Raw genomic sequence first — 23,668 nt, forward strand, 5'->3', positions numbered from 1 at the left:
CCGGGGGAGGAACGCCGATGACGACAATGACCCGTCACCTGATGAGGCGCGCACGCGCTTCGGGACCCGCGCGGACCTCGGGCCGTTCAGAGTGCGGCACGCAAACCCCGACGCGTAATCATACTAATGGTAAATCATGTTTCTGGCCGCTCTCGAAGGTGTTTCCGAACAGACGACAGCTGCCGATTTCCCCACTGCGCCCCGGTCACCCGTGTTTCTGAGCCAACGATGGCAGGTGCTGGGTGATAACGTGAATGTGGCCTCTATGCTCCTGATACACATGTGCACGTTCACCTACACAGGCACACGCATGTATGTACGGGGCAGGCACATATAGACACACGTGCACACACACATATGTGCACGTGCCTCTGTGCTATGTATCGTATACACATGCACGTGTGTACACATGTGTGTGTTTTGTTTGTTTCTCTCTCTGTGTATGTAATGCGTCACAATTTCCTCAGAACCAACAGCCCGGCCCCGACAGGCTGTTCCTTACAGACAGTTCAGCCCAAGTCAGAGGTCTTGTAACTGGTGGGGGTCGGAGAGGGTCCTGACGGCCGCGCTGGCCTTGGAGTCAGCCAAGCTGCACCCTGCAGGTTCGCAGGGTGGCGAGCGCTGAGGAATCGCCTGGTCCTCTGATGGGACTCTCAGCCCAGCCCACCCCAGGGAGGAGCTGGTGCTCGACAAGCAGCGTCCGAGCGGGGACGGTGTGCAGCGGGGGTGGCGGCCCCTGGGGACCCCTCGGAGCCCTGATCCCAGGAAGGGGTGGCAGACGGGCTTTTGCAGGGGCATCTTGAGGGGCCAGGGCCGCTCAGGACACGCGTCTGCCCTGTCCCGCCTGCAGCGGGCCTTTCCCAAAAGGGGCAGAGGAAGGGTAGGGGCCGTGGCTCCCAGGTGCAGACCACGCAGAGGCCAGGCGCTCATTTGTGAGGCCCTAGATCTGTCTGCTCCTTATCAGCTCTTATTTACAAAGCATTTCTCATCTCAGATGGCCTCTCCCACTGAGCCTCCATCCATCGGGCTTAGCATCGGATCCGTTCTGCTGACGATGCTGAAATGGTGACTTACTAGGGGAGGAGCCTCCCCAGGCTGGGGTCCTAGCGGCGGGCCTGGGGCCCGGGATGAGTCTTATCCTGCCTCTGGGCCTCCGTTTCCCGCCCCGGAGCTGGACAAGCTCTGCGCTTTGGGGGCAGCTGGGGCGTGGGCAGGAGGCTGGGGTACTTTCTGGAGCGTAGCTTCTTCAGGTCACAACCTGGGGGGGTTCCGTGGTCTCGCTCCTGAGCGATACAGGTGAGCTACGGAGTCACTGCCCCAGCGGACTCGCACTTTGCAAAGACAAAACGCCACCCCGTGCCTGTGCGGTTGCTTGGGCTGGTCCCCCTCGAGGGGTGTGTACACCCGCTCTGTCTAGAGCACGTGGGCATCTGGGGAGGCCAGGACGGGGGTCTAAGACCCTTCTCGGTCACCTCGTCTCTGGGCTTGGCGTTTCTCTCTCGGCAGGTTTTCAGGACCAGCCTCAGGCACAGGCATCCTCTCTCCAGGGACAAAGTGACAAAACCCCCACGCTCAGGAACACAGCTCAGTGAACTCAAGAGAAAAGGGGAGGAATGGAGACAAGGACCGTCTTCCACTCTCACGGGAAGGCCGAGGCCCCGGATTCACAGGCAAGCTGCACGACTGCCATCCTCCCGCAAAGTCATCATTTTCCACCTTCTCCTGGCACCAGCCCAAACCTGGAGACCAGCAGCGACCCGCACACCCGCCTTCCCAAGGTGGCTTTTGTCTTTTATCTCTCACCGGGCATATTATCTTATTTTCTTAAGCTCCCAGCAGCCCTGTGCCTGCCCGGGGCCTGCTCTCCTTGTAAGGAGGGTCGCTCTGTGTGTCTGATTATGAGAATAATCAAGTGTGGCTTCTAGGTGAGGTCTTCAGGGACTCCCCGACATTAGGAAGAAGCTGGGTCACTTCCTTTCCATCATCATTCACAAGTGAAAGATGAATAATGTAAAACCGACCTGGGGCAGGTTTTAAATTATCGCCTCTTTTTTTTTTCTTTTTTTCAAAAAGGAAAAAAAAAGAGAGAGGAAAGTGTCAGGGGAGGACGACAGTCATATGCACCTCCTCCAATCTACATGCAGGAAGTTACAATCTGTCATCTTTTTCTATCACCCAACCACTCGCCTGGTAGGAACACAGACTTATGAAGAGCCAAGTATAAGCAAATAGGTGACTCACGAAACACTCAGAAGCGGCGCTGAGCGGGAATATAAACAACGCAGACTGTCTTCAAGGCAGCAAGTCCCTTCCCAGCCATCATGGTTTGAGGAGGGTGACAGCCGCCTAGCAGCGAATGAGCGATATGTACTGCTCACCTCTCCTGGTGACGGGAGTGTAGGTGACGGGTCCCACTGCGAGACAGGCAGGGACCTGGGACCCGGGACCCTCTGCTGCAGGGCTTGCACCTGGACAGACGTCTCCTTGAGCAACAGATACAAAGAGACTATAAGGGACTGAAAAGAACTGCACCCACGGCGCAGTTGGGGCAAAGTCTGAACAAGATACAAAGAGTCCAAAAACCCAACTGCCCCTTCTGAAGAGCTGGGAGCAAAAGCATGGTCCTGCGCGTGCGCCCTGCACTCGCCACCACCAAAGCCAGCCTCTGGCCCAAGCCCTGGACACACCCCTATCCTCACCCCATACACGGAACCCCACGGACGCCCGGCCGCTGCTGCAGAGTGCGACGAGCTCCACTGTCCTCCAGAGAAGATGGCCCAGCAGAAGCCACTGCCCTCAAGAGGTGACGTGGATATGAAAACAGCTTCAACATTCCCAGATCCCGGTGCGTCTCTAAGGAGCGCCTGGCAGCCCTGACCTTCGAAGATGGGGTCACAGATGACAGCCTGACCCCCCATGGGCCCTCCCACACAGCTGTTGGGTCCCGTGCCGCCCTGCCTCAGCACTGTAAACTCCCCCCACTTTTGAGAAAATAGCATGAACACAAGTCCACCCGATTCAACAAAAGCTACATTTATGGGGACATTTTCAAGTTAGTTCCCCGTGGGATGTGCCAACCAGGCGAGCTGACCGCCAGCGTCCACGAGGACACCTTCTCGATCAAGGGGCCTGGGGTCAGCTTTCCGGCCCCCCCGCGATGGAATCATGGGCTTTCATTACCCAGGGCAGTGCCTTCTCGGGAAGGTGCCCTGTGTGATCTTCCTTCCCTGACTGGCAGCGCGTGGACCCTGAATGCGGAGGCAGGGGATGGGCAGGCTGGAGGGGATTGTGTTTTTTAACTTCCCTGCTCTCTGGTCTCCAGACTGGGCCATGTGCCGAGGAGCAGTGCGTCCAGCCCCTCTCTGGGCAGTGGGTGCGCAGCGGAGGGACAGGGGTCTGGGACCTGCACCTGCACTGAGCTTCCCGCGAGATGCAGGCAGGGGAGGTCCTCAGGATGGAGCCCTGATGAGGCCGGGCTGCTTCTCTTCCGCCACGAAGGTCGACCAGCCCGCGTGTCTCACCGCACGAGGCATCACCGGGGCATCCACCCGGGACCCCTTTCCTTTCAACCAGCGTCCAGCGTCCAGCCCTGCAGGCTCCCGCACCTTCTTCCATGCAGAGTGACCAAGACCCACTCACAGAGTCTCACCTGACCCTCTCGGTGGCCCCGATGTTGGGGAAGGAGGTGGCTCGTCCCAGCCACGGAAACACGACCAATGTAGGGCCTGGGGCCCCCGGGTTACGAATTTCATGGGTCTGTACTCAAAATGGAACACTTGGGGAATGACGTGCCACGTCTGCATTGTAGACTAACACTGCTTATGCTGGAACAAGGGTAGACGAGACTCATTCCCCAAATGTCAGTGTTGTTTACGACCCTCTCCCCTGTCTCTGATTCCCCAGCCTTCCTGTTTTCATTGCTTCCTTAGAGCTTTGGGTTAAACATGCTTCAATAAGGGAAATAGCATCCTTCCACTCCTCAGCTCTCCCAAATGTCAAACCCAGTACTGATTTTCACCGAGGATAATTAGATTTCATAAAAAAAAAAAAAGGCACCAAAATCTATACAGATTGTCCATTTCTCTCCCTTCGCTTCCCTTTCGATATACATTTGAAAAATGGTACTTTTTGTTTGCCTGCAAGCATGTATATTTTAAACATTTAACTAGGGTTCTGTCTGCAGCCTTCTGCCTGGTTTCCATGGTAGCTAAGGACCTACAGAATAAAACGGTATTTAACAAACACAAAATAAAACAACAGAAAGATATCTCCGTTCTGTAACAAACAGAGCATGGGAGCCATTCTAAACAAACATTTGCATGAGTTTGGTTCTGAAAAGGCACTTAGTGGATTTTGTTTTTACATCCACGACACTATAGGGAAGACAAATGCCGTATCTATGCCCCGTAAAGCACTACGGTATTTCTTACTTGCGATCTCTTCTAAGAAGGGGAGATTGTTTTGAAAATTCCCATAAAAATCATACAAAGAAAGTTTTCCTGAATGAAATAGCATGATTATTTCTTGTGCATCTATATTTGGAAGGACAGTCTTAAGCAAACACTCCCGTACACGCTGCTTGCTGTGTGCGGGGCAGGGGGCAGGGACGGACGCCCCCTCCCGCCTGCTCACTCTCGCCCGTGACAGCCCAGGAAGGCAGGGGCTGGCACTGTGCTCACTCACACCTGGGCAGAGGTCTGGGGACTGGCCCAGGCTCATGGGGCTGGGTTCGGAACCCAGGCCACTCCCTCGGCCCCGCCCTGCTCCTCGGCTTGGACGGGGGCGCCCTGACATGGAGGGGAGATGCTGCCTGTGCTTTGCGACCCTGGCGCCCAGTGCCCCCGTGTCCTAGGCAGATGGGCCCGGGACTCAGGGTGGGAGCAGCCCTGGGGGAACAGCTGAGACGCAGTTCTTTAGGCAACTTGCATCCATCACCATCATCCCGAGGGAAGGCTTCACGTACTTCAGTAGTGTCAAAGCCACACTTCTTTTAACAGACGCTCAGAGCACACCCCTTGCCCTCTTCAGCCTTGTGTCCACCCAGAAATGAAGACACAAGACAATGCGCCCATCCGTGCAGCCCAGGGAGCGGGCAGGATGCAGGTGTAATGGATGGGAGCACAGCGGAGGACATGTCTGCTTTACGGGCCACGGTAAGGAAGTTGGGGGGATGCCCGAATGTTCAGACAAGTCTGCCCCACCGTGTGTGTGTGTGTGTGTGTGTGGTGTGTGTGTGTGTGTGTGTGTGTGTGTGTGTCACCTCCACGAGCCCGGCCAGGCTGCTCGGCCATCGTCGCCCCCCCACCCCCCACACGGCAAGGACCCCCAGCGCCCGAGCGGTTCCGCCTGCCCCCCACTCCTCCCGCTGACACAAGCGAAGCTGTCTCCAGGCATCTCCTGCGAGTACCCTGGCTGGTAACTGGGTCTGGAGAATCCAGAAAATTATGTTTTGCTAGGAACAAAGTAAATGAAATTACTCTGTAGTTTACAGAAAAAAAATACAATCACAGTAAAAAAAAAAAAATTAAACTAGCAAGTTAGACCAGAATGTATGACTTTTTCCTGGAGCTGTTTGCAGTGGGACCGAGTGGCATCACTCATATTGGTGTCAATTAGTGAGAAAAATGGTCAGTTTTGTTGCTGTGGGTGATCCTCGAAGGCTTTGGTCAGGAGGAAGGTTAGCGTGTGACAGGCAGTGAGGGAGGGTCTCTCTCCTCTCCTTTTTGTACTCACATCACAGTGCTTGCTTTGCTGCAGGAGAGCGCTGCTGGGGGGGCGGGACAGGTCCTGCAGAAGTGACGCGACATCACCCCCATAGGGACATGGGGGCAAAGTGGTGGATCTGGTGGGGTGGGCATGGCCTCGTGCCCTCTGAGGCTTTTGTTTTGTTTCAGGAAAAGGAGAAGCTGAGAGAGGGGAGATTCTAGGATCCAGGCAGGGGTACTGGGTGGCGGGACCTCCCAGGGCAGGGAGGGGACAGTGGCCAGAGCACAGCGGTGAGGGGTGATGGACCCCACGGGGTGGGAGACGGAGCTGGGCTGGCCCCTGGGGGCCTCCACCCCACTTAGCAAACCAGCCCTGCAGAGACAAGCAGGAAGCAGGCTGAGCGCTGTGCTGGCCGACCCGGGGCTGCAGCAGAAGGAGCCCCCCTCCCGCCCCGCTTTCAGCCCTCCCTGGGGTCCTGACACACCCTAAAATAGACTCAGAGCCTGACCAAGGGCCGCCTGGCCAGCGACCTGCCCGGCCACCTCCCCCCGCTTGTGATGCTCCCTCTGTGGGAATGACGGCTTCTCTCATCTCGGGTCTCGACTCAGATGTCACCCTCCTGACCCCCAGGACACAGCGCAGCCTCTACCCTCTCCCGGCCCAGCCCCCCGCCAGCCCCCCAGTCCAGCCCGTGGCTGCTTCTCAGTGGTCAGGCCTGTCGCCGCCCTCGTGGGACCAATGCCCGGTGATGCCGTTTGCATCTCAGAACATTACAAAGTGTCCGGCGGCGACATGCAAACCGCCTTCACTCGCCCAGTGACCAAGGGAGCGACTTGGGATCTTTCTGACTCACGGGGCTCAGAGTCCTTCGAGCACGCCCGCCGCTCACTTGCCCCCTCGGGCTCTCGCTCCTTGGCCCACAGGAACGAGACAGGGCAGGATCGTGCGGTCCATTCCTCTCCCCTGGCCTGCGTGTCCAAGGCTTCCCTGCCTGGCAGTGGCCCCTCTTTCTCGTGCCCTTTGCTCCCCACAGCCGTGGGAGTCAGTGAGCCACCCGTCATCTTCATTCCCTCGTCCCCCTCAAATCTCCGTGAGACGGTGCCCCCTGGGACAGGCCAGGGAAAGTGACCAATGACCGTGATGCTTTTCTCCCTGGGCTGTGGGACCCTGGGCACCTTTCCTCTGCAAAATGAAAGGTTGACCCTGACACTCGCTCAAGGCCATCTGCAGCCTGAAACACAGCCCGAGCTGGACCTCCTCCACCTGCGGACCCCGGGGCGGCTCTCCACAACTGCAGAAGACGCACCTTCCAGCAATTAGAGATCACTCACGCCTTCACGCTGGCAGAGTTAAACGCTGCAGTCTTCTGGGGAGCTCTGCGCATCCGCTGAGATCTACTATTGATCGCCCGTCGCCGGGGCGGGCCACCGGGCTGTGGTCATGACCAAAGACTCTGGACAGGGACCAGCCTCCTTCCCGGCAGTTGCACGGTCTCTGCCGTGGAGAAGGAAGCCCGTTTCTCCTGCCGTCCCCCAGGCAGCAAGCCCGCGCCTGAAGCAGGCCCGCGTCGGCAGCACCGCCGGCACCCGCAGGAGCGAGGAGCCCGTCATCACTCTCTAACGCAGCTGCCGCCCTCCGGGGAAAGAGGCGCGTAGACGGCCGTCTGCAAGCTCGCCGACCACGCCGTTGTCTGTTTTCTGGGAGTTGCTGTTTCTCAGTCACATTGAGGCCGTCTTTTGGAAAAGCATAAAAGGACCGTCTTGCTACTTTCTGAAGGCGTGCACTCTGTCACTCAGCTCCACCTAATGACCTTCAGGTGCCTTCCCAAGGTGACGCCTGGCGTGGAAAGCCCCACGCGCCCCCTTTGGTTAAAACTCCGAGTTGGCAGTGTAGGGGTTCAGGCGCGGGCACTAGCCCTCTGGCGCTCATGGAAAGCGGGTGATGGTGGGATGCAGGGTCGCTCATGGGCCAGACTTTCCTTAGGGGCTGCACCTCCAGGGGGTTGCAGGAATTGCTTCTCAACCAGGCCCTCTCCATTCCATTGTCTTGTAACCCACCTGGGCATCCATGATACCAAGATGGGCTCTGCCCACTCGCAGGGGGCAGACTGTGGGGATGGGGGTGATGGACCCCAGGGGCTTAAAGAATCTTGGCAAGACTTGTCCTTGCCGGTCCTGGAGACCCAAGCAGAGGCGAGGAGAGGACTTGAGGCATCAGGAACACTGGGTTGGATGCCCGGCTCCGGACTCACATCCCACCTTTGGGAGGCTGCCTTGGGTCTGTCGGCACAGCCCCAGGGTTGGGCGTCCACCTCAGCTGGAAGGCACTGGCCACACCCCTGGTGACTGAGTGTCCTGGTGTCACCGAATCAAAGCACCACAGACTGGGGCGCTTCCACAGTGGACGTTCATGTCTCAGTTCTGGAGGCCACAGGCCAAGGCGCCCGCGTGGCGGGGCTGTCCCTCCCGAGGGCCAAGCAGATCTGGCCCAGCCCCTCTCCTAGATTCTGGTGGCTGCCGGCAGTCTTCCGGGTTCCTCGGCTCGTAGAAGCAGCACCTCGATCCCTGTCTTCATCTGCACACGAAGTTCTGTCCGTGAGCGTGTCTGCGTCCAAATTCCCCTCTTAATAAGTTCACTTGTCATGTTGGATTAGGGTCCGTCTGCCCTAGGGACCTCACCTGAACTAACCACATCTGAAAACCCAGTCCCATTCTGAGGTTCTGTGGGTTTGGACTTCAACACAGGAACTCTGGGGGGCAAAGTTCAGCCCATCCACCCATGGAGGCCAAGACCCCAAGGAAAGAAGGCGCTTCAGCGTCTGGGCCTGGTCCGGCTGCTGGGTAACGCTCAGCTGAGTTTATCTTTCATAGATGCTGACATACTCTAAGACCCAATATTAGTTTCATAAACAACAGTTTCTTTCTTGCAAACTATACCCACAGGTCCCATCGACAATTCCAAGCGCTACCGCAGCCAGTCAGATGACAACGGTGCGAGGAACTTTATCTTCGGTATTTACTGTTGGGCTGGAATATTGCGCTCATTCCTCGGGGGCGATTCAGCACTCCCGTGGGAAATACGTGACTTAATTAAATTTTCTAATTGAATTGCTATCAGCTTTCCTGCAAGACTGCACACAAAAAAGTTCTTCCAGATTCCAGCCCTGCTTGTATTACCCACAAAAAGACCGCCTTTAAATTGTTGCTAAGAAAGGAAAGGAAAAGGGGAGAAGTTGCCAAATTTTTATGGTTCACCTAACTGGAAAGCTGTCAGTTTTGCTGGCTCCACAGTCGCTGGAATAACGGACAAGGGAGACTGCGCTTGACAGGACCTCGACACGGGAGAGGTGGAATTTATGGAACCGGGAAATTAGGGGGTCCCCTCGCGCCCTCCTCCAGGGATTGGCTTCAAGGCTCCTTTTGCTAAGAGCTTCTCGGGACTTTTAACACTGCAAATGGCTCCTCTGAAGGAGGCCCTTGTGTTTCTAGAAACTTCTGCTAACAGAACTCCCGCTGGCGACGTTCTCGTTGAACACCCCACCTTTCCACACCCAGCCAGGAAGCCCTCTGCATGCATTAAAAAATGTTTGAAAATTGTGAATTATAAACAACATGCAGGAAAGTGCTTGAAACGTCAGTGAACAGACACACTAATGATCACAGAATGAACACCTGCCCCCAGGACCCCTCACGTCCCTCAGGCCCCCACCAGGGCCACCTCCTCCCGCCTCCCACAGCGGTCCCCTGCGTGGCTGTACACACACTCTGAGCTGTCCACGTCTGGACTCACAGTCTGCACTTTCCTGCCTGGGTGCCCGCCCTCTTTCCCTCGATATGTGTCTGGGAGATTTACCCATCCTGCTGCTTTGTTCATTTGTGCTGCTATATAGAAATTCACTGTATGAATCCACCACCAGGTACTTATCCAACGTAATGAGGATGAGCGTTTGGGTTCCTTTCAGGTTTATCAAATTCTGGTGCAGAGCTGATGGTACGAATGTGTACACACTTCCGTTGGGCTTGTACCTAAAACCAGCAGCACAATAAAAAATACACATTTGGTCTTTGCCCTCTATTCCTGACACAGAGCTCTCAAAACCAATCTCTGCAGTGATGGGCTGACAGAAGTATTTTACCCAGAGCTCCTAGGCCCCTAGGAATTTCCTGGGCAAGAGAGCATCTTTTGTTCTAGTGAGGTGACTCTGGGTGGGCTCCTGGAGGGGGCTGGCCACCAGAAAGCCTAAAGCCATGATTAGAAGCTTGGAGCTCTCAGACCCACACCCTATCCTCTGGGGAGAGGGGAGGGGCTGGAGGTCGAGTTAATCGATCACGCCTACGTGACGAAACCTCCATAACAACCCCTAAACTCTGGGGTGTGGAGAGCTTCGAGGTTGGTGAACACGTCCATGTGCCAGGAGGGTGGTGCACCCCATCGCCACAGGGATAGAAGCGCCTGCACTTGACATCCTTCCAGACTTTGCCCTAAGTAACTCTTCATCTGATGCTCCTCTGGTTCCTTTATAATATCCTTCATGGTAAACCAGGAATAGTAAGTGAGTGTTGCCCCGAGTTCCGTAACCCATCGTAGCAAATTATTGAACTGAGGTGGGGGTCGCGGGAACCGAGCCGGGCGGAAGCGAGTAACCTGGAGACCCACCACTTGTAACTGACGCCCGAAGGGGGGTGGGCTTTCGGGACTGAACCCTGAGCATGCGGGGTCTGCGCTGACTCCGGGCTGTGAGTGTCAGAACTGAATTAAATTAGAGAACACCCAGTTGGTGTCCACGGAAAGTCAGAGAACTGGTTGGGGTGGAAAACCTACCCCTTTGGTGTCAGAAGTGTGAGAAGAGGAATGGTTTTCCTTTCAACCAGGCAAACGTATATTCAGCTTCCAATGAAAACGCCCGTTGTTGCTAGAGAGGCTGCACCATTGTGCACGCCCACGGAGAGCACATGGTAACTCCAGGTTCTGCACCTTCTCACCAATACTTGGTACTTCCAGTCTTTCTAAGGTTAGCCATCCCGGTGGATTTTCGCCTCTAATCTGCATTGCCCTGCTGAGGCGGACAGGTCCTCACACTGACCCACACACGGGCTCCTGTCTTTGGTGGACAGCCTGTGTTCTTTTTTCTTCTGTCATCAGGTTATCTGTCTTTCTGTAGTGATTTGAGGCTCTCTTTATATATTCTGGACGTGCCTCCTTTGTCAGACATTAAGGGTCACAAATATCCTCTCTCCAGCTCTGGCTTATCATTTCACTTTCTTAAGTATGTGCTCTGATGAGTACATTCTTATTTGTAACCAGGTCCAATCATCGACCTGCCCTGGATACCCCGTGCTTCCTGGGTTGTGTATAAGGAAGCTTTCCCCACACGTCACTCCCTATAGTCTCTTCCATTTGGTTTGTCTTGAACACGCAGATTGACAGCCCACCTGGAACTGATCTGGGGTGTGGAGTGTGGTACAGGGTCACTTCACGTTTTCCCCTTAAGGGTACCCGACTGGCCCAGCATCACGTATTGAAGAGATAGTCCTCACCCACTATTCTAAGCAGGGCTTAGCAGGCTTTTTGTTAAAGGGTCAGAGAGTTAAATATTTTAGGCTTTGTAGGCCAAGAAGCAAAGTCGAGGATATTAATACAGGCACTTATACAACCATTTAAAAATACAGAAACCATTCTTAGCTTTCAGGCCATCAAAAGGCAGGTGGCAGGTCAGACGCGACCTGTGGGCTGAAGCTTTCTGGCCTTTGCCATCTGGTGCCACTCAATTCAAGGGTCGGTGCCGTGTGCATCTGACAAGGTTCATCCAGTCGTGTATGTGAAGTGGGTGAACCGTGGTGAATAAAAGTTAAACCTCCATGAAGACGATTTTTTAAAACATTAAGTATTTTTTCTGGGCTTGCTATTCTGTTCCATTTGTTTTGCTCTCAAACGACACCATTTAATCACTGTAGCTCAGTGGTTCTCCGATGGGGCGGTTTTGCCCCTGGGGAGCATTTGGCAATGACTGGAGACAGCTTTGGGTGCAAGCGGGGTTGCTGGGGCGCTGCTGGCATCTAGCGGGTGGGGGTCGGGGATGCCGCTGAACACCCTGCAGTGCGCAGGGCGGCCCACGTTGGGCCCCACGTGCCAGTAGTGGCGTGCTTTACTTGTAGTCTTGATGTCTGGAACACCAGGTCCTCGCATCTTTGTGTGCTTCTAGGTTATTCTTGGCCCCTTGTATTTCTATTTAAAAATTTAAAGTCAGCTCTTAACCCTTCTATAGACAAGCAAAGAAAAAACATGCTGGGATTTTTGTTGGGATTGTGTTGAATCTATGGAAACCTTTGGGTAGAACTGACACCCTCACAACTTTGAGTCTCTTATGTTATGAGCAGGGCACATCCCTCTATTTTTAAAGATCTTCTTTAATTGTTCTCAGTAATATGTAAGGGTCTTGAAAATTTTTTGTTAGGTTTATAATTTTTTTTTTTTTTTCGCGGTACGCAGGCCTCTCACTGTTGTGGCCTCTCCCGTTGTGGAGCACAGGCTCCGGATGCGCAGGCTCAGCGGCCATGGCTCACGGGCCCAGCCGCTCTGTGGCATGTGGGATCCTCCCGGACCGGGGCATGAACCCACATCCCCTGCATCGGCAGGCGGACTCTCAACCACTGCGCCACCAGGAAGCCCTAACTATAATTTTTAATGCTATTGTAATTGGTATCTGGTTCAGATTTTATTTTCTAACTATTTACTCCTGGTCCGTAGAGGTGCAATTGCTTTTATATCCAGCGCCTTTGCTAAACTAACATCATTCATTAATTCCAGTTACTTATCTACAGATTATTTTGGATTTTCTACATTCACAATTATATAAGCTACACATAACGCTAGTTCTATTTATTCCAATTTCTTTTTCTTGCCTCACCTCACTGGCTTGAAGCTCTGGCGTGTAATGTGAGTGTCCTTGTCCTATTTCTGATGTCAAGGAAGGCTTCGAATATTTCGACTGTAGACTGAATGTTTGCTGTGGACACGCTTTGTGAGATTAAGAATGGCCTCTTCTTTTCCTAACTTGTTGAATATTTTCATCCTGAATGAAGTTAAATTTAACAGTCAGTATTCAGATGATCATGTGATGTTTACTCTTTATTCTGTGTTGACCTACTTGGATTAACTTTTAAGTGTTAAAGCAAATCTCACATTCTTGGAACAGACGAATGCGGCCATTATATATCCCACGTGAACATGGCTGAATTTGAGTGTGTTAATATTTTGCTTTGGCTTTTTCCCATCTCCTTATGAGTGGATTGGCACGTGACGACCCTTTCTCTCACTGTTCTTTCAAGGTTCGTGCTGGCTTTGGGCAAGGTTCTTGCTGGTTTCAGCATGGTGCCCATTTGGTTGGGGAAGTGACTCCTCTTGTAAGATGAGTTTTAACTCCTTACAGCTTGGTTACAACTTACCAGTGGAGCCATCTTGGTGCGGGTATTTTTTTGTGATAAAAATTTGAATTAAAATTTTGTTCATAATAATGAAACAGTTCAGATTTTCCTTTCATGTTAGTTTTGGTAAATTTTATATTCTAGAATGTTATCCATTTCACGTATATTTTCAAATATATTGGTATAAATTGTACATAATGCCCGCAAATGACCTTTCTAATGTCTGTGCGATTGGTCACGACGTCCTCTTTCCATTCCAGATAGAGATTATTTGCAGGGTTTTTTTCTTACTGAGTCTACAGTTCAGTAGAGAACCAACTTTTGTCTTTGTTGATTCTATTATTTTCTGTTTCATTATCTTCTCCTTTGTGTGGAAACACAAAGTGTTTCATTTCCTGTTCTTTTTATAATCTCTTGAGATGAACGTTAACATCACTGATTTTCGGCCTTTTTATCTTCTAACGTATGTATGTAAGGCTACGCGTTTCTATCTGGTGTGGCTTCAGCTACATCCAGCTAGTTTTATTACTCAGTTCAGAATATTCCCTCGTTTCCACGTGATTTCTTTTCTACCCGAGGGTTAATAAGAAGGCACTTACTTAACTTCCAAATCTATGGGGATTTTTCAGTTATTTTCTTTGTTATCGATTTCTAGCTTAATTGCTCTGAGGTAAGAACACAAACTATGTTTGATTCTAAACTTTGGAAGCCTGTTGAATTTTGCTTGAAGGCTCAGCCTATGGCTAAATTTGGTAGAAGTTCTGAGTACACTTGAAAAGAATCTGTATTTAGCAGCGGTCGGTTTCTGTGTTTTATGTACATCTCACTAAGGTCAGACTTCTTAACTCTGTGCTCCGAATCTTCTATTTCCTTCCTGATATTTTGTCTGCTTGTTCTGTTACTTACTCAGAGATAGTTGTTAAAATTTACCATTGATTGTATACTTATTTATTTCTCCTTTTAGTTCTATCAATTTTTGCTCAAATATTTTGAAGTCATATTACAAGTGCACACAAATTTGATTCTTATAGTAACAGAGCCCTCGTTACCAACTTCCTTTTCATTAGTATTTGCATGGTATTTCCCTCCCCATGCTTTTACTTTCAACTTTCTCTATCCTTATACTTCTTTTTCCAACCTCTTTATTGGAGTATAATTGCTTTACAATGGTGTGTTAGTTTCTGCTTTATAACAAAGTGAATCAGCTATACATAGACATATATCCCCATAGCTCTTCCCTCTTGTGTCTCCCTCCCTCCCACCCCTCTAGGTGGTCACAAAGCACAGAGCTGATCTCCCTGTGCTATGCAGCTGCTTCCTACTAGCTATCGGTTTTACATTTGGTAGTGTATATATGTCCATGCCACTCTCTCACTTTGTCCCAGCTTACCCTTCCCCCTCCCCGTGTCCTCAAGTCCATTCTCTAGTAGGTCTGCGTCTTTATTCCCATCCTGTCCCTAGGTTCTTCATGACCATTTTTTTTTTAAGATTCCATATATGTGTTAGCATACGGTGTTTGTTTTTTATCCTTATACTTTTTAGATGTATCTTTTGTAAGCTGCATACAGTTGGATTTTAAAAAATATAACCTGTTAATTTTCTTTTAATTATGAATGAATCTATTTTCAATTATTATAATTAATAATATATTTGTAAATCTACCATCCTACTCAAAGACAAATATCTCACCTATTCTATAATTTCACTTTTCTTTCCTTGCATTTTTTTGGATTGATAAGTTTTATTATTCTATTTTCCATCTATTATGTTAGAACTTAAACCTATGACTATTTTTTATTGTTTAAGAAGCATGTTTATTTGAAAATTCACATTGATTACTGGGGAAAATGACAAATTATGTTATTTAAGGGTGTTTTAAAAAATACTGCCTAAATATGAAGACTAAAAAGGTGACAATAAACAAGAAATACATCTAGAATGGAGGGGGAATTTAGCTGTCCCCTGCCCAGTGCTGTGTTACTAATACTAAATTATCCAGCTATAGCATAAGATCTTCATATACGGTAGTGTTAGAATTATATGAAAATTCCAAGAGAAATAAGTATCTCTTTTTATAATAGATACATTTTTATCAATTTAGTGCTAGTTTAGACACTATGTAGACTTTAGGTAACTCCTGAAGTTAAGGTTTACTTTTGGACCTAGACTATGGTCAGTCGTGGTCAGTGTTCCATATGCACCTTAAAGTAAGGTATCCATCACTATGGCTCTTAATGATGTGTCTCATCCAAGTATAATATTAGTTTGATATTTCCATCGTCTTCCAGGACAACACAAGCATCCTAGATCCCTTTGACTCCATTTATCCTTTCTCAAAATCTACGCCATTCTTGTCATGAATTTGAGTCATCTTCTTTACATCCCACAAAACATCACCCTGTAATTATACACTGGTATTTCCCCATCTACTTAATCTTCTCATTCTTGGTTTTCTACTTCAAATCATCTTATTTTTGCCTGAAGAACACAACTTGTGACAGATTCTTTCAGTTTTTATTTGTTTAAGAATGTCTTTATTCACCTTTACTCCGTGAAGGACATTTTACTGAATAATAGAATTCTATTTTCTTTAGCACTTTAAAAAATATCATTCCATTGTCTTCTAACCGCCATAGTTCCTGTTGAGAAGTCAGTTTTACATCTAATTATTCCTCTTTCAAAGAAACTCTGTCTTTTCTATTTGCTTCCAAGATTTTCTCCTTGACTTTTGCTTTCAACTATTTTACCTTAAAATGCCTAGTGTGGACTGTGTCCTCCCAAAATTCTTTTGTTGAAACCCTATCTCCCAGTGGGATGATATTAGGAGGTGAGGCCTTTCGGGGGTGATTAGGATTAAGGGAGGTCATCAGGATGGAGTCTCCATAACAGGATTAGTGTCCTTACAGGAGTTGTGAGTGAGCTGGCCTCCTGTCTTTGCTCTCTGCCATGTGAGGATATAAGTCTGAAGGCAGCAATCTGGAAGAGGGCCCTCGTGGGAACTTGACCCTGTGCCACTCTGATTCAGACCTCCAGCCTCCAGAAGAGTGAGAAATGAATTTCTATTGTGTGTATGCCCCCCAGTCCATGGTATTTTGTTATAGCCTATTGAATGGACTAAGAAAGTGTCCAAGTGCAGTTTTCTTTATATTTATCCTGTTTAGAGTTCACAGGGCTTTTTGAATCTATGCCTGGATGTCTGTTGCCAGTTTTGGAATATTTTCTGCCGATATTTTATCATATATTACTTTTGCTCCATTTTATCTCTCCCCCTCATATTCCAAACATACTCATGTTAGAACTTCTTACCATTTTCCCAGTATCTCTTACTCTTTCCTTTGCGTTTTCTCTCTGGATATCTCCTTACACTTTGGCCTGAATATTTCTTCTGATGTTTTTTGCTTCATTAATCTTCTCTTCAACTGTGTCTAATCTGCAGATATATCTGTCCATTGAGCTCTTAATTTTGTTTGTTATATTTTTCAGTCCTAAACTGCCCAATTAATTCTTTTTTAATCTTCCAATCCTCTGTCAAAATCTTGCATTTAATGTGCTCAAAGACAGTGAGCATAATTATGATAAAATCTGTGTCTGATAACTCTATTACCTGGAGCCCTGTGGGTCTTTGATTATCATCTGCTCCTCCTCTTGATTTTTATTTACCTTGTTTTGTCCCTCCAGTCATTTTCAGTTGAGTGCTGGACATTGTATATAAAAGGAGATGTAATCTGAGGTCTGGTATATGATACCTTCCACTGGAGAAGAGTTACGTTTGCTTCTGGCAGGCGACCAAGGACACCAGCAATCCGGCATCACCTTAACCCATTTACACAGAGTGACATTATTCAAAGGTTGGCACTGGTCTCTGTAAGGGCACATCAACTGAGTGACCCGGTGTCCCACACAGACCCTCCTCCCTGTCCCCCTGGCACCACCCTGGTGAGGGCCCCGTGGCCATGATGAGCACGTGACGCAGAGGGCTGGGACCATGCCAACGACATCAATAAGAGCAACTACGTTTTGCCTCTTTGGGGACAGGGCTCTCACAGAGCCTGCACCCTGCCTGACCTCACATAATCTCACATAATCCTCTCAACAACCCTTGGATAAGATGTAGGTAACACAGCTGCCCCATTTTCGAGAGCAGTAAACCTCAGAGAGGTTGTATGCTTGTCCTAGAACGTCAGCCAGTAAGCTGGAGAAGCCTTGATTCAAACTGACAATCCAGGGCAGCCAGGCTCCGTTACAATGCCGGGCTCAGCTGTCCCTAGAAAGTCATTTTTGCACTCCTTTGCAGAACATCGGTTCTCCCATGCAGCAAAGAGGTTGCAGTCACATGATTCTGTTTCCCCACCTGTAACGTGGGGACAGTGACAGCGCCCACTTCTGGAGATGTTGTGAGGATCAATGTGGACGCACTTAGGGCAGCGTCTAGGTGGGGTCCTAGAAAGTCAGGGCAGGGCTCTTTGCATTTGAAGAAGGAGGAAGCAGAGAGCCATCAGCAACGAAGGGGACATGAAATAAACAGGGAAGGACTGGGTCAGGTGGGCTGCAGAGACTCTGCCCACCACCTACAGGGTCATGTTTCACGTGCTCAGGGTGTAACCCCACAAAGTCAGCCCCAAGGATGCTCTGGGCCTGGGATGTGGAATCTGCAGATCGGGTGCTCCTCGGGCCTGCCTGCTGTGGGGTTGGAGGTGCACGTGTCCTAAGGACTAACTGCAGTCACCCTTTTGGGAGGATTCGGGGATTAACTGCACCAGAAATTGCTTCATTTAACATGCCTGACAAAAGCTGTCATTATTTTTATTTTCTTTTTACTTTTTTAAAGATTTTTTTTTGATGTGGACCATCCTCAAAGTCATTACTGAATTTGTTACAGTATTGCTTCTGTATTATGTCTTGGTCTCTTGGCCGCGAGGCATGTGGGATCCTAGCTCCCCAACCAGGGATCAAACCCACACCCCCTGCATTGAAAGGCAAAGTCTCAAGCACTGGACCACCAGGGAAGTCCCTATATTTTTAATTAATGCCTTTTATCTGAGGCCATCCACGGGCGTTAGGGAGCCCTACTCCTTGCCCACAAGGCGCAGTTTTTGCGTCACAGGGATGTAAGCCTTCCCACTGCTGCCCCTGGCCTGGCTGCCGACAGGGAGGGGCCCCTGCGTGGGCCACGCTGCCCTCTCACCAGGGTGTGATTTGTCATGGTCATTCGGGAAGGAACGGAAAACCACATCCGTCTGTCTCAGGGTTTTCAACGTCCCCAAGGTGAGGCTCACGATCTGGGGGGCGCCCGTTAGAAGCGCGTTTCAACACCTGTTTCAGCACACCCGCGAGGGCGCTCAGGACGTCCTTCCCGATGGGGTCACTCACCACCAGGATAAGCCTATCCACCGAGTCACCACTTTCCCTTTTCTCACCAAAACCACCTCTATGTTGTTTAACAAGACACATGAAACACAGCCCCTGTTTACCAAAGTGGGTTCCTCGGAACACCTGCCTTGTAAGATGTCCCATTAAGAAGGTTCCTTGCTCAAATAGGTTTGGGGAAACTTGCAGACTATCTCCCACTGAGGTTCACTGAGCCCTTTAGTCCTGTGAGGTTCTGGGCAAATTTGCAGAAAGGGATCTGGTCAACTTGGTCTAACCCTCTACTTCCCTCGAGCCCTTTTCCGAGGGAATACCCACAAACGCTGTCCCCGATGGCCTGTCCTGCTTTAACCGGTGTGTTTCTTTTGCTGGTGAACCGCACACACATCATAACACTGATGACCCTGAGGCCTCCTGTTGACTGTAAGGGCGTCTCCCTCCCCACGGGTCCACCCTTCATGTAGGTGGACGTGTGTAGCTGGACCCGTCATGCAGGTCAGCTGGGCAGCAACTTCTCTGCTGACCGGGGAGCCCTCACGCGGAGGCCAACGCAGCTGCCAAAACACGGGACGGGCAGAGGTAAGCAGACCTGGTCCCCCTCAGACACGGGAAACCTAATGTGGGGATTTCTGGGGGCTGAGGGGTCTGATCCTGGATTCCTGGGGCCTGTGGGGCTGAGAGGCCTTTCAGGACCAGGGGAAGTGAATTCACCCCTCCTGTCCGGTCAACAGGGCCACGCAACCGAGTCAGAGGTGAAGCTGGAGGGAGGGCTGCGGAGGCCGGTGACAGTGGCTGGTGTGTGTCTACGTGAAGGGTGCCATCCCTCCCCCTCCCTCCCTCTCCCTCCTCCCCCTCCCCCTCCTTCCCCCTCCCCTTCCTCCCCCCTCTCCCTCCCCCTCCCCCTCCCTCCCCTCCCCCTCCCTCCCTCCCCCTCCCCATTTCCCTCTCTCTGAATCAGTCTCACGCCAGCTACTCTGGCCACCTCGCAAGGCCAGCCACGTTGCCTCTGTCTCACTTCTTGTCCCTCTGGGTCTTGGGAGCCTCTGGGGCTGGTGGGCTACAAGCCTCAGGCAGGAGAGGTGCCCGGTGAGAAGCGGAGCTGTGGGGCCCTTGTCCGAAAAAGGGTGCTGACAGCTGTGCACTACGCTCAGCGGGGGTGGAGCCTGTGGGCAGCCCTGTCTGGGAAGGTGGGAGGTCAGGGGTCCCCCTCCCGGCCCACGCCGCCCACTCAAGTGTCAGCCTCTGCAGAGGTTCTGCTCGGTGACCTGAAGGAGGAAGGACCCCTACCCAGCGTCCCCGCCCCCCCGCATGTAGTCACACCTTACCTTGTGTCCGGACCGCGTGGGTGAGGTCTGGGCCACCAGCAGCCGTACCGCGGCGTCCCAGCGCTCGGCAGTCTGGCGGTCCCACGCGGTCACGGTGAAGGCCACCTGCTCGGAGGGGATCTGCAGCTCCCGGGTGGCGAAGACCGTCCCGTCAGCCCCGACTTTGAAGTCCATGCTGTCGGTCTCATAGTGTGTCCCCTTGGTCCCCAGGCAGCTGCTGAACTTGACTGCAAGAGGAGGGGGAGAAGGTCAGGGCGCTGGGGACCAGCCTGGCGGGCAGGCGCCCACTCACAGCTTATTTCCAGCAGCGGGTCCTTGGCCTCTAATGAGCTTCGAGAAAGCGGTGATTTAATTGACTTTTCGACCTTCAGGTACTGGGTTTTATCTCTACCCCGTAGGGAATTAGCTGAGGCCTTAGGAAAAGGAACATCGACCCCAAGCAATGAATGCATGTTCATTCGCTCTGAAACACAGCTGTTCTCACTTCTGCAAACGCGTCTCCCCTTCACTATCAACTGTGGGTTCAACCTGAGTCTGAGCCCTGCGGGGGGAGGAGTTTCTTTACCCTCAACCAATTCCCTGGTGACCTTGGGGCAGCCGAGAGCTTTCTCGGTGACTTGGAAGCAGGCGTGGAAGGCGGATGGTCTACTGCCATTGCAGGGCAGGCACGTTGCTGTGCTTCCCAAACAGTAATTAGGCAGTGAACTGTCAGCCCCTCCCAATGACTCCATCACCCGGACCGTTTGTAAACCCCTTGCAGGAAAAGACATCTCGGAAGCCGCGCATTCACCGGCATCACATCAGTGCCTTTTTCACACGTGTGCTCTTGCAGCCGCCACCTAATGTGGTAAATTACGAGGCGCCAACAGCCAGTGTCACATTCTGCTGATACAAACGACGGATAAAGTTACCTGGTGTTTATAGAAGTGTGGGTATCTCAGCAATCATGGTGGGACGGTTGGTGTTTTTAAGCAATTTCACTGTCATGAAATTACAGCTTACATGATTTAATTACTACTTATTCGAGAAACGAAAAAGAGCTCCTCACTGTTAGGTTTGATAAGTGTTTGCCCCTGCGTTCACCTTTTATTGTTGGCTGCCTTGAAATAATAAATAACAGAACGTTCCCTTGTTTCAGCTCCTTCACTTCAGACTCTCCCCAGTCCCCAGCAATCCCCACGTGTTGGTTTAATATAAAAATGTCTTTAAATTGAGGAAACCAGACATTTCCGTGTGTGTACAGACTCCAGAGCTCGCAGACAGGGGTCCTCGGGTGGATGAGGGCAGCCAAGGTGAGGAGTGCGCTGTGGCTCCAGGGAAATGCCCCCCTAGTGGGGGGATAATCACATTCTTTTTCCAGTGACAGGAAAATTCCAAACTGCCTTTGTAGTCCTATCCTCCCCGTCGGTAAACAAATTAAAATCAGCAAAAAACTGAGTGGATCAATTATTTCTGATGCCCGACTGTCGTTGACAAAGATAAAAATGACAGTCCTATGCTTGCCGGGAGATTAGCACAAAGTACATGAATAAGCCCTTTGTTCTCTGAAAGAAAATTTCTAATAACATGAATGGGATTGGACGGTAGTGGGAGGGTCTGAGTTTCTTCAGGATTAAGTGATGGTGTCGTTGTATTTTTTAAAAATATAGGCGCACAGCTTTGGTGGCATTTGAGGGAAGTGTGGACATTGCTGTCAGAGAAGAAAATCACCCTCATAGGAGCTGCCCCAACAGGAAGGTCGGAGTACCGTCCACAGGAGCCTGGGACCTTGCAGGGGACAGGCGTCTTCAGTGGACGGGAGCCCTCAGGACATTAAAGGTGGCACCACCAGACGTGACCTGTGATGATAAAGTTGGGCCTCTCCTCGCAGCTGCTCTTAACATCGTTCCAGCCTGGGTCTGACTCGGGCCCTCCACGCGAGGAGGCATGGGGGCCTTGGGACAACGTGGAACCCAGCCTCCAGCTTCAGTGTGACTGAGGCTTGGCTGATGGCTCAACCCAACAGGTTGGTTTCACCACCACGTCTGAGACTCCGAGCCCTCGTCAGTGAGGAAGCAGGAGCTGGAAGGTGCCTGTGGGGAGATGGGGGCCCGCGGTGCTGGGGTGCTGGGATGCCAGCTTTCCAGAAGGAAGGGAGTTCAGAGCAGCGTCTTCCTGTGCGCGCCTGGGCTGTGTCTCTCTTTCAAAGGGAAAGATCAGGAAGGTTTGTTCTTCTGAGACACCAGGGGCATTCGTGGCGCTTCAGCTCTGAATAAGTGAACTCCCGTTTGAAACCCTGAGGAACGTGGGTTTAAATTTCTCAACATGCAAACACTGCTCAGGTTACAAACATGACGTCTTGCCATAAAAATGCGAAGTGACGCAAGAGGGAGAAGATATGGGGATATATGTATACATATAGCTGATTCACTTTGTTGTACAAAAGAAACACACCATTGAAAAGCAATTATACTCCAATAAAGACGTTAAAAAAAAAAAAAAAGGGAAGCGAGCACTTGAGGGGCAGACTCTCCAGAGACGCGTCTGAGGTCTTGGGGCAGGAACGGTTCCTGTCACCCAGAAGCCCATTTGCCTTTTTCTGGTGAATTGCCCCAAGGCAGTTTCCCTCTTCGCTTTGGCCACCAGGATGCTCAGAGGCAACGTGGTAGCTAGGACCTAGCAGTGCTGAGGCATTTACCAACCTCAGCACTTTCTGCCCAATTTTCTATCTTTGTTTCCTCTGCAACCCACTTTCCTCCTCTTGCTTCCTTTTTATTTCTGGAGTCTGCCTCTATCTCTGCAGGTTAAACGTCCTCCTCTTTTAGAGGCAAGGGTGCTGCCAGGCCGTCGCATGCTCACAAGCTCCTGTGCGGGCCAGGCTGGGTGCTGTGGTCCCAGCATGAGGGTCCGAGAAGGTCTTCCACACTTCGTGGGGAGAAAATGCCTGCTTGGATGTGCAGGCCCCGGGCTCACAACCTCCTTCAGGCTCCACCAGAGGAGATCTGCTTGGAGGGAGACAGAACCTCCTTCCCTCCGAGGCTGGGATGTGGGGCCTGCCGGGCGCTCGTCACCCACCGCCCAGCCCCGCTGTGCGTCTCTGCGGCTTGCTAACTACTTCCACTAGTTTTAAACAAACGTGACAAGAGATGGGGAGGACTCCCGAGAGAAATCAGGTCCAGTTGGTTAAACACACACAGTCACAGCCCCCGCTGCCTCGTCCCCTCGGAGGGGAGGGGACGAGGGAGCCGGCCTGGGGAGGCCGGCTGGGCCCTGGGGGCAGGGCTCAGCACACCTGCCCGAGGGCGGGGTCCCGGGAGGGTGGGGAGGCGTATGCACTGATGCCTGCCGAGGAGGAGGGCCAGTGTGAGCTCCGGGCGCAGGTGTGCGCTGCAGCCATGCCCACACCGGCAGGCCCCTTCGGGATGGGGCTGGGACGCCAGCTGTGGGACCCGGCCAGCAGTGGCCTCTCTGAGCACAGGCCTCTGGGAGCAGCAGCAAAGGACGGACGGGGCCAGCGCAGCGTAGAGGCTGGATGAACACAACTTGTCTTGCGCTCCGGCCAGTACCCATGTCACCCACCTGAGGAGCCAGGGAGCAGAGCACTGGGCCAAGGTCACACGAGGCTGTTCATCCCACAAACATTTATGGGCCCCCGGTGCCTGGCTCTGGGGGTCTACCTAGGAACACAGAGCGGAGGCTCCGGGTGGGAGGTGACTGGGAAATGGCAGCGCAGATGGTGGACTGGTGCAGGCTTGTACGGGGTCACCGAGGGGCCGGCCCAGGGTGGGGAGGGGAGCCCTGCGGGATGTGCGGGGTCAGCCAGCACTTGGCATTCTGACCCTCTCGCACGACTGGGGGCTGGCTCCC

The 23,668-nt window shown here is 51.7% G+C and overlaps 1 protein-coding gene across 2 annotated transcripts in view; it reads right to left on the reverse strand.

The window, feature by feature from the left end:
* Nucleotides 1-23,668, reverse strand: part of CDH4 (cadherin 4) — a 557,176-nt gene that overhangs the window by 134,670 nt on the left and 398,838 nt on the right. Inside the window, exons 3-4 of one of the 2 annotated variants that reach the window (XM_060122263.1) lie at nucleotides 19,823-20,049; nucleotides 6,124-6,129 (exon numbers count right to left, since the gene is read on the reverse strand). In XM_060122263.1, coding sequence (XP_059978246.1) covers nucleotides 6,124-6,129; nucleotides 19,823-20,049 — 233 coding nt within the window. The remainder of the gene's footprint in view (nucleotides 1-6,123; nucleotides 6,130-19,822; nucleotides 20,050-23,668) is intronic. The other variant, XM_060122262.1, reaches the window with a different exon arrangement.

The sequence above is a fragment of the Lagenorhynchus albirostris genome, chromosome 15 (assembly GCF_949774975.1).
Source record: "Lagenorhynchus albirostris chromosome 15, mLagAlb1.1, whole genome shotgun sequence".
NCBI lineage: Eukaryota > Metazoa > Chordata > Mammalia > Artiodactyla > Delphinidae > Lagenorhynchus > Lagenorhynchus albirostris.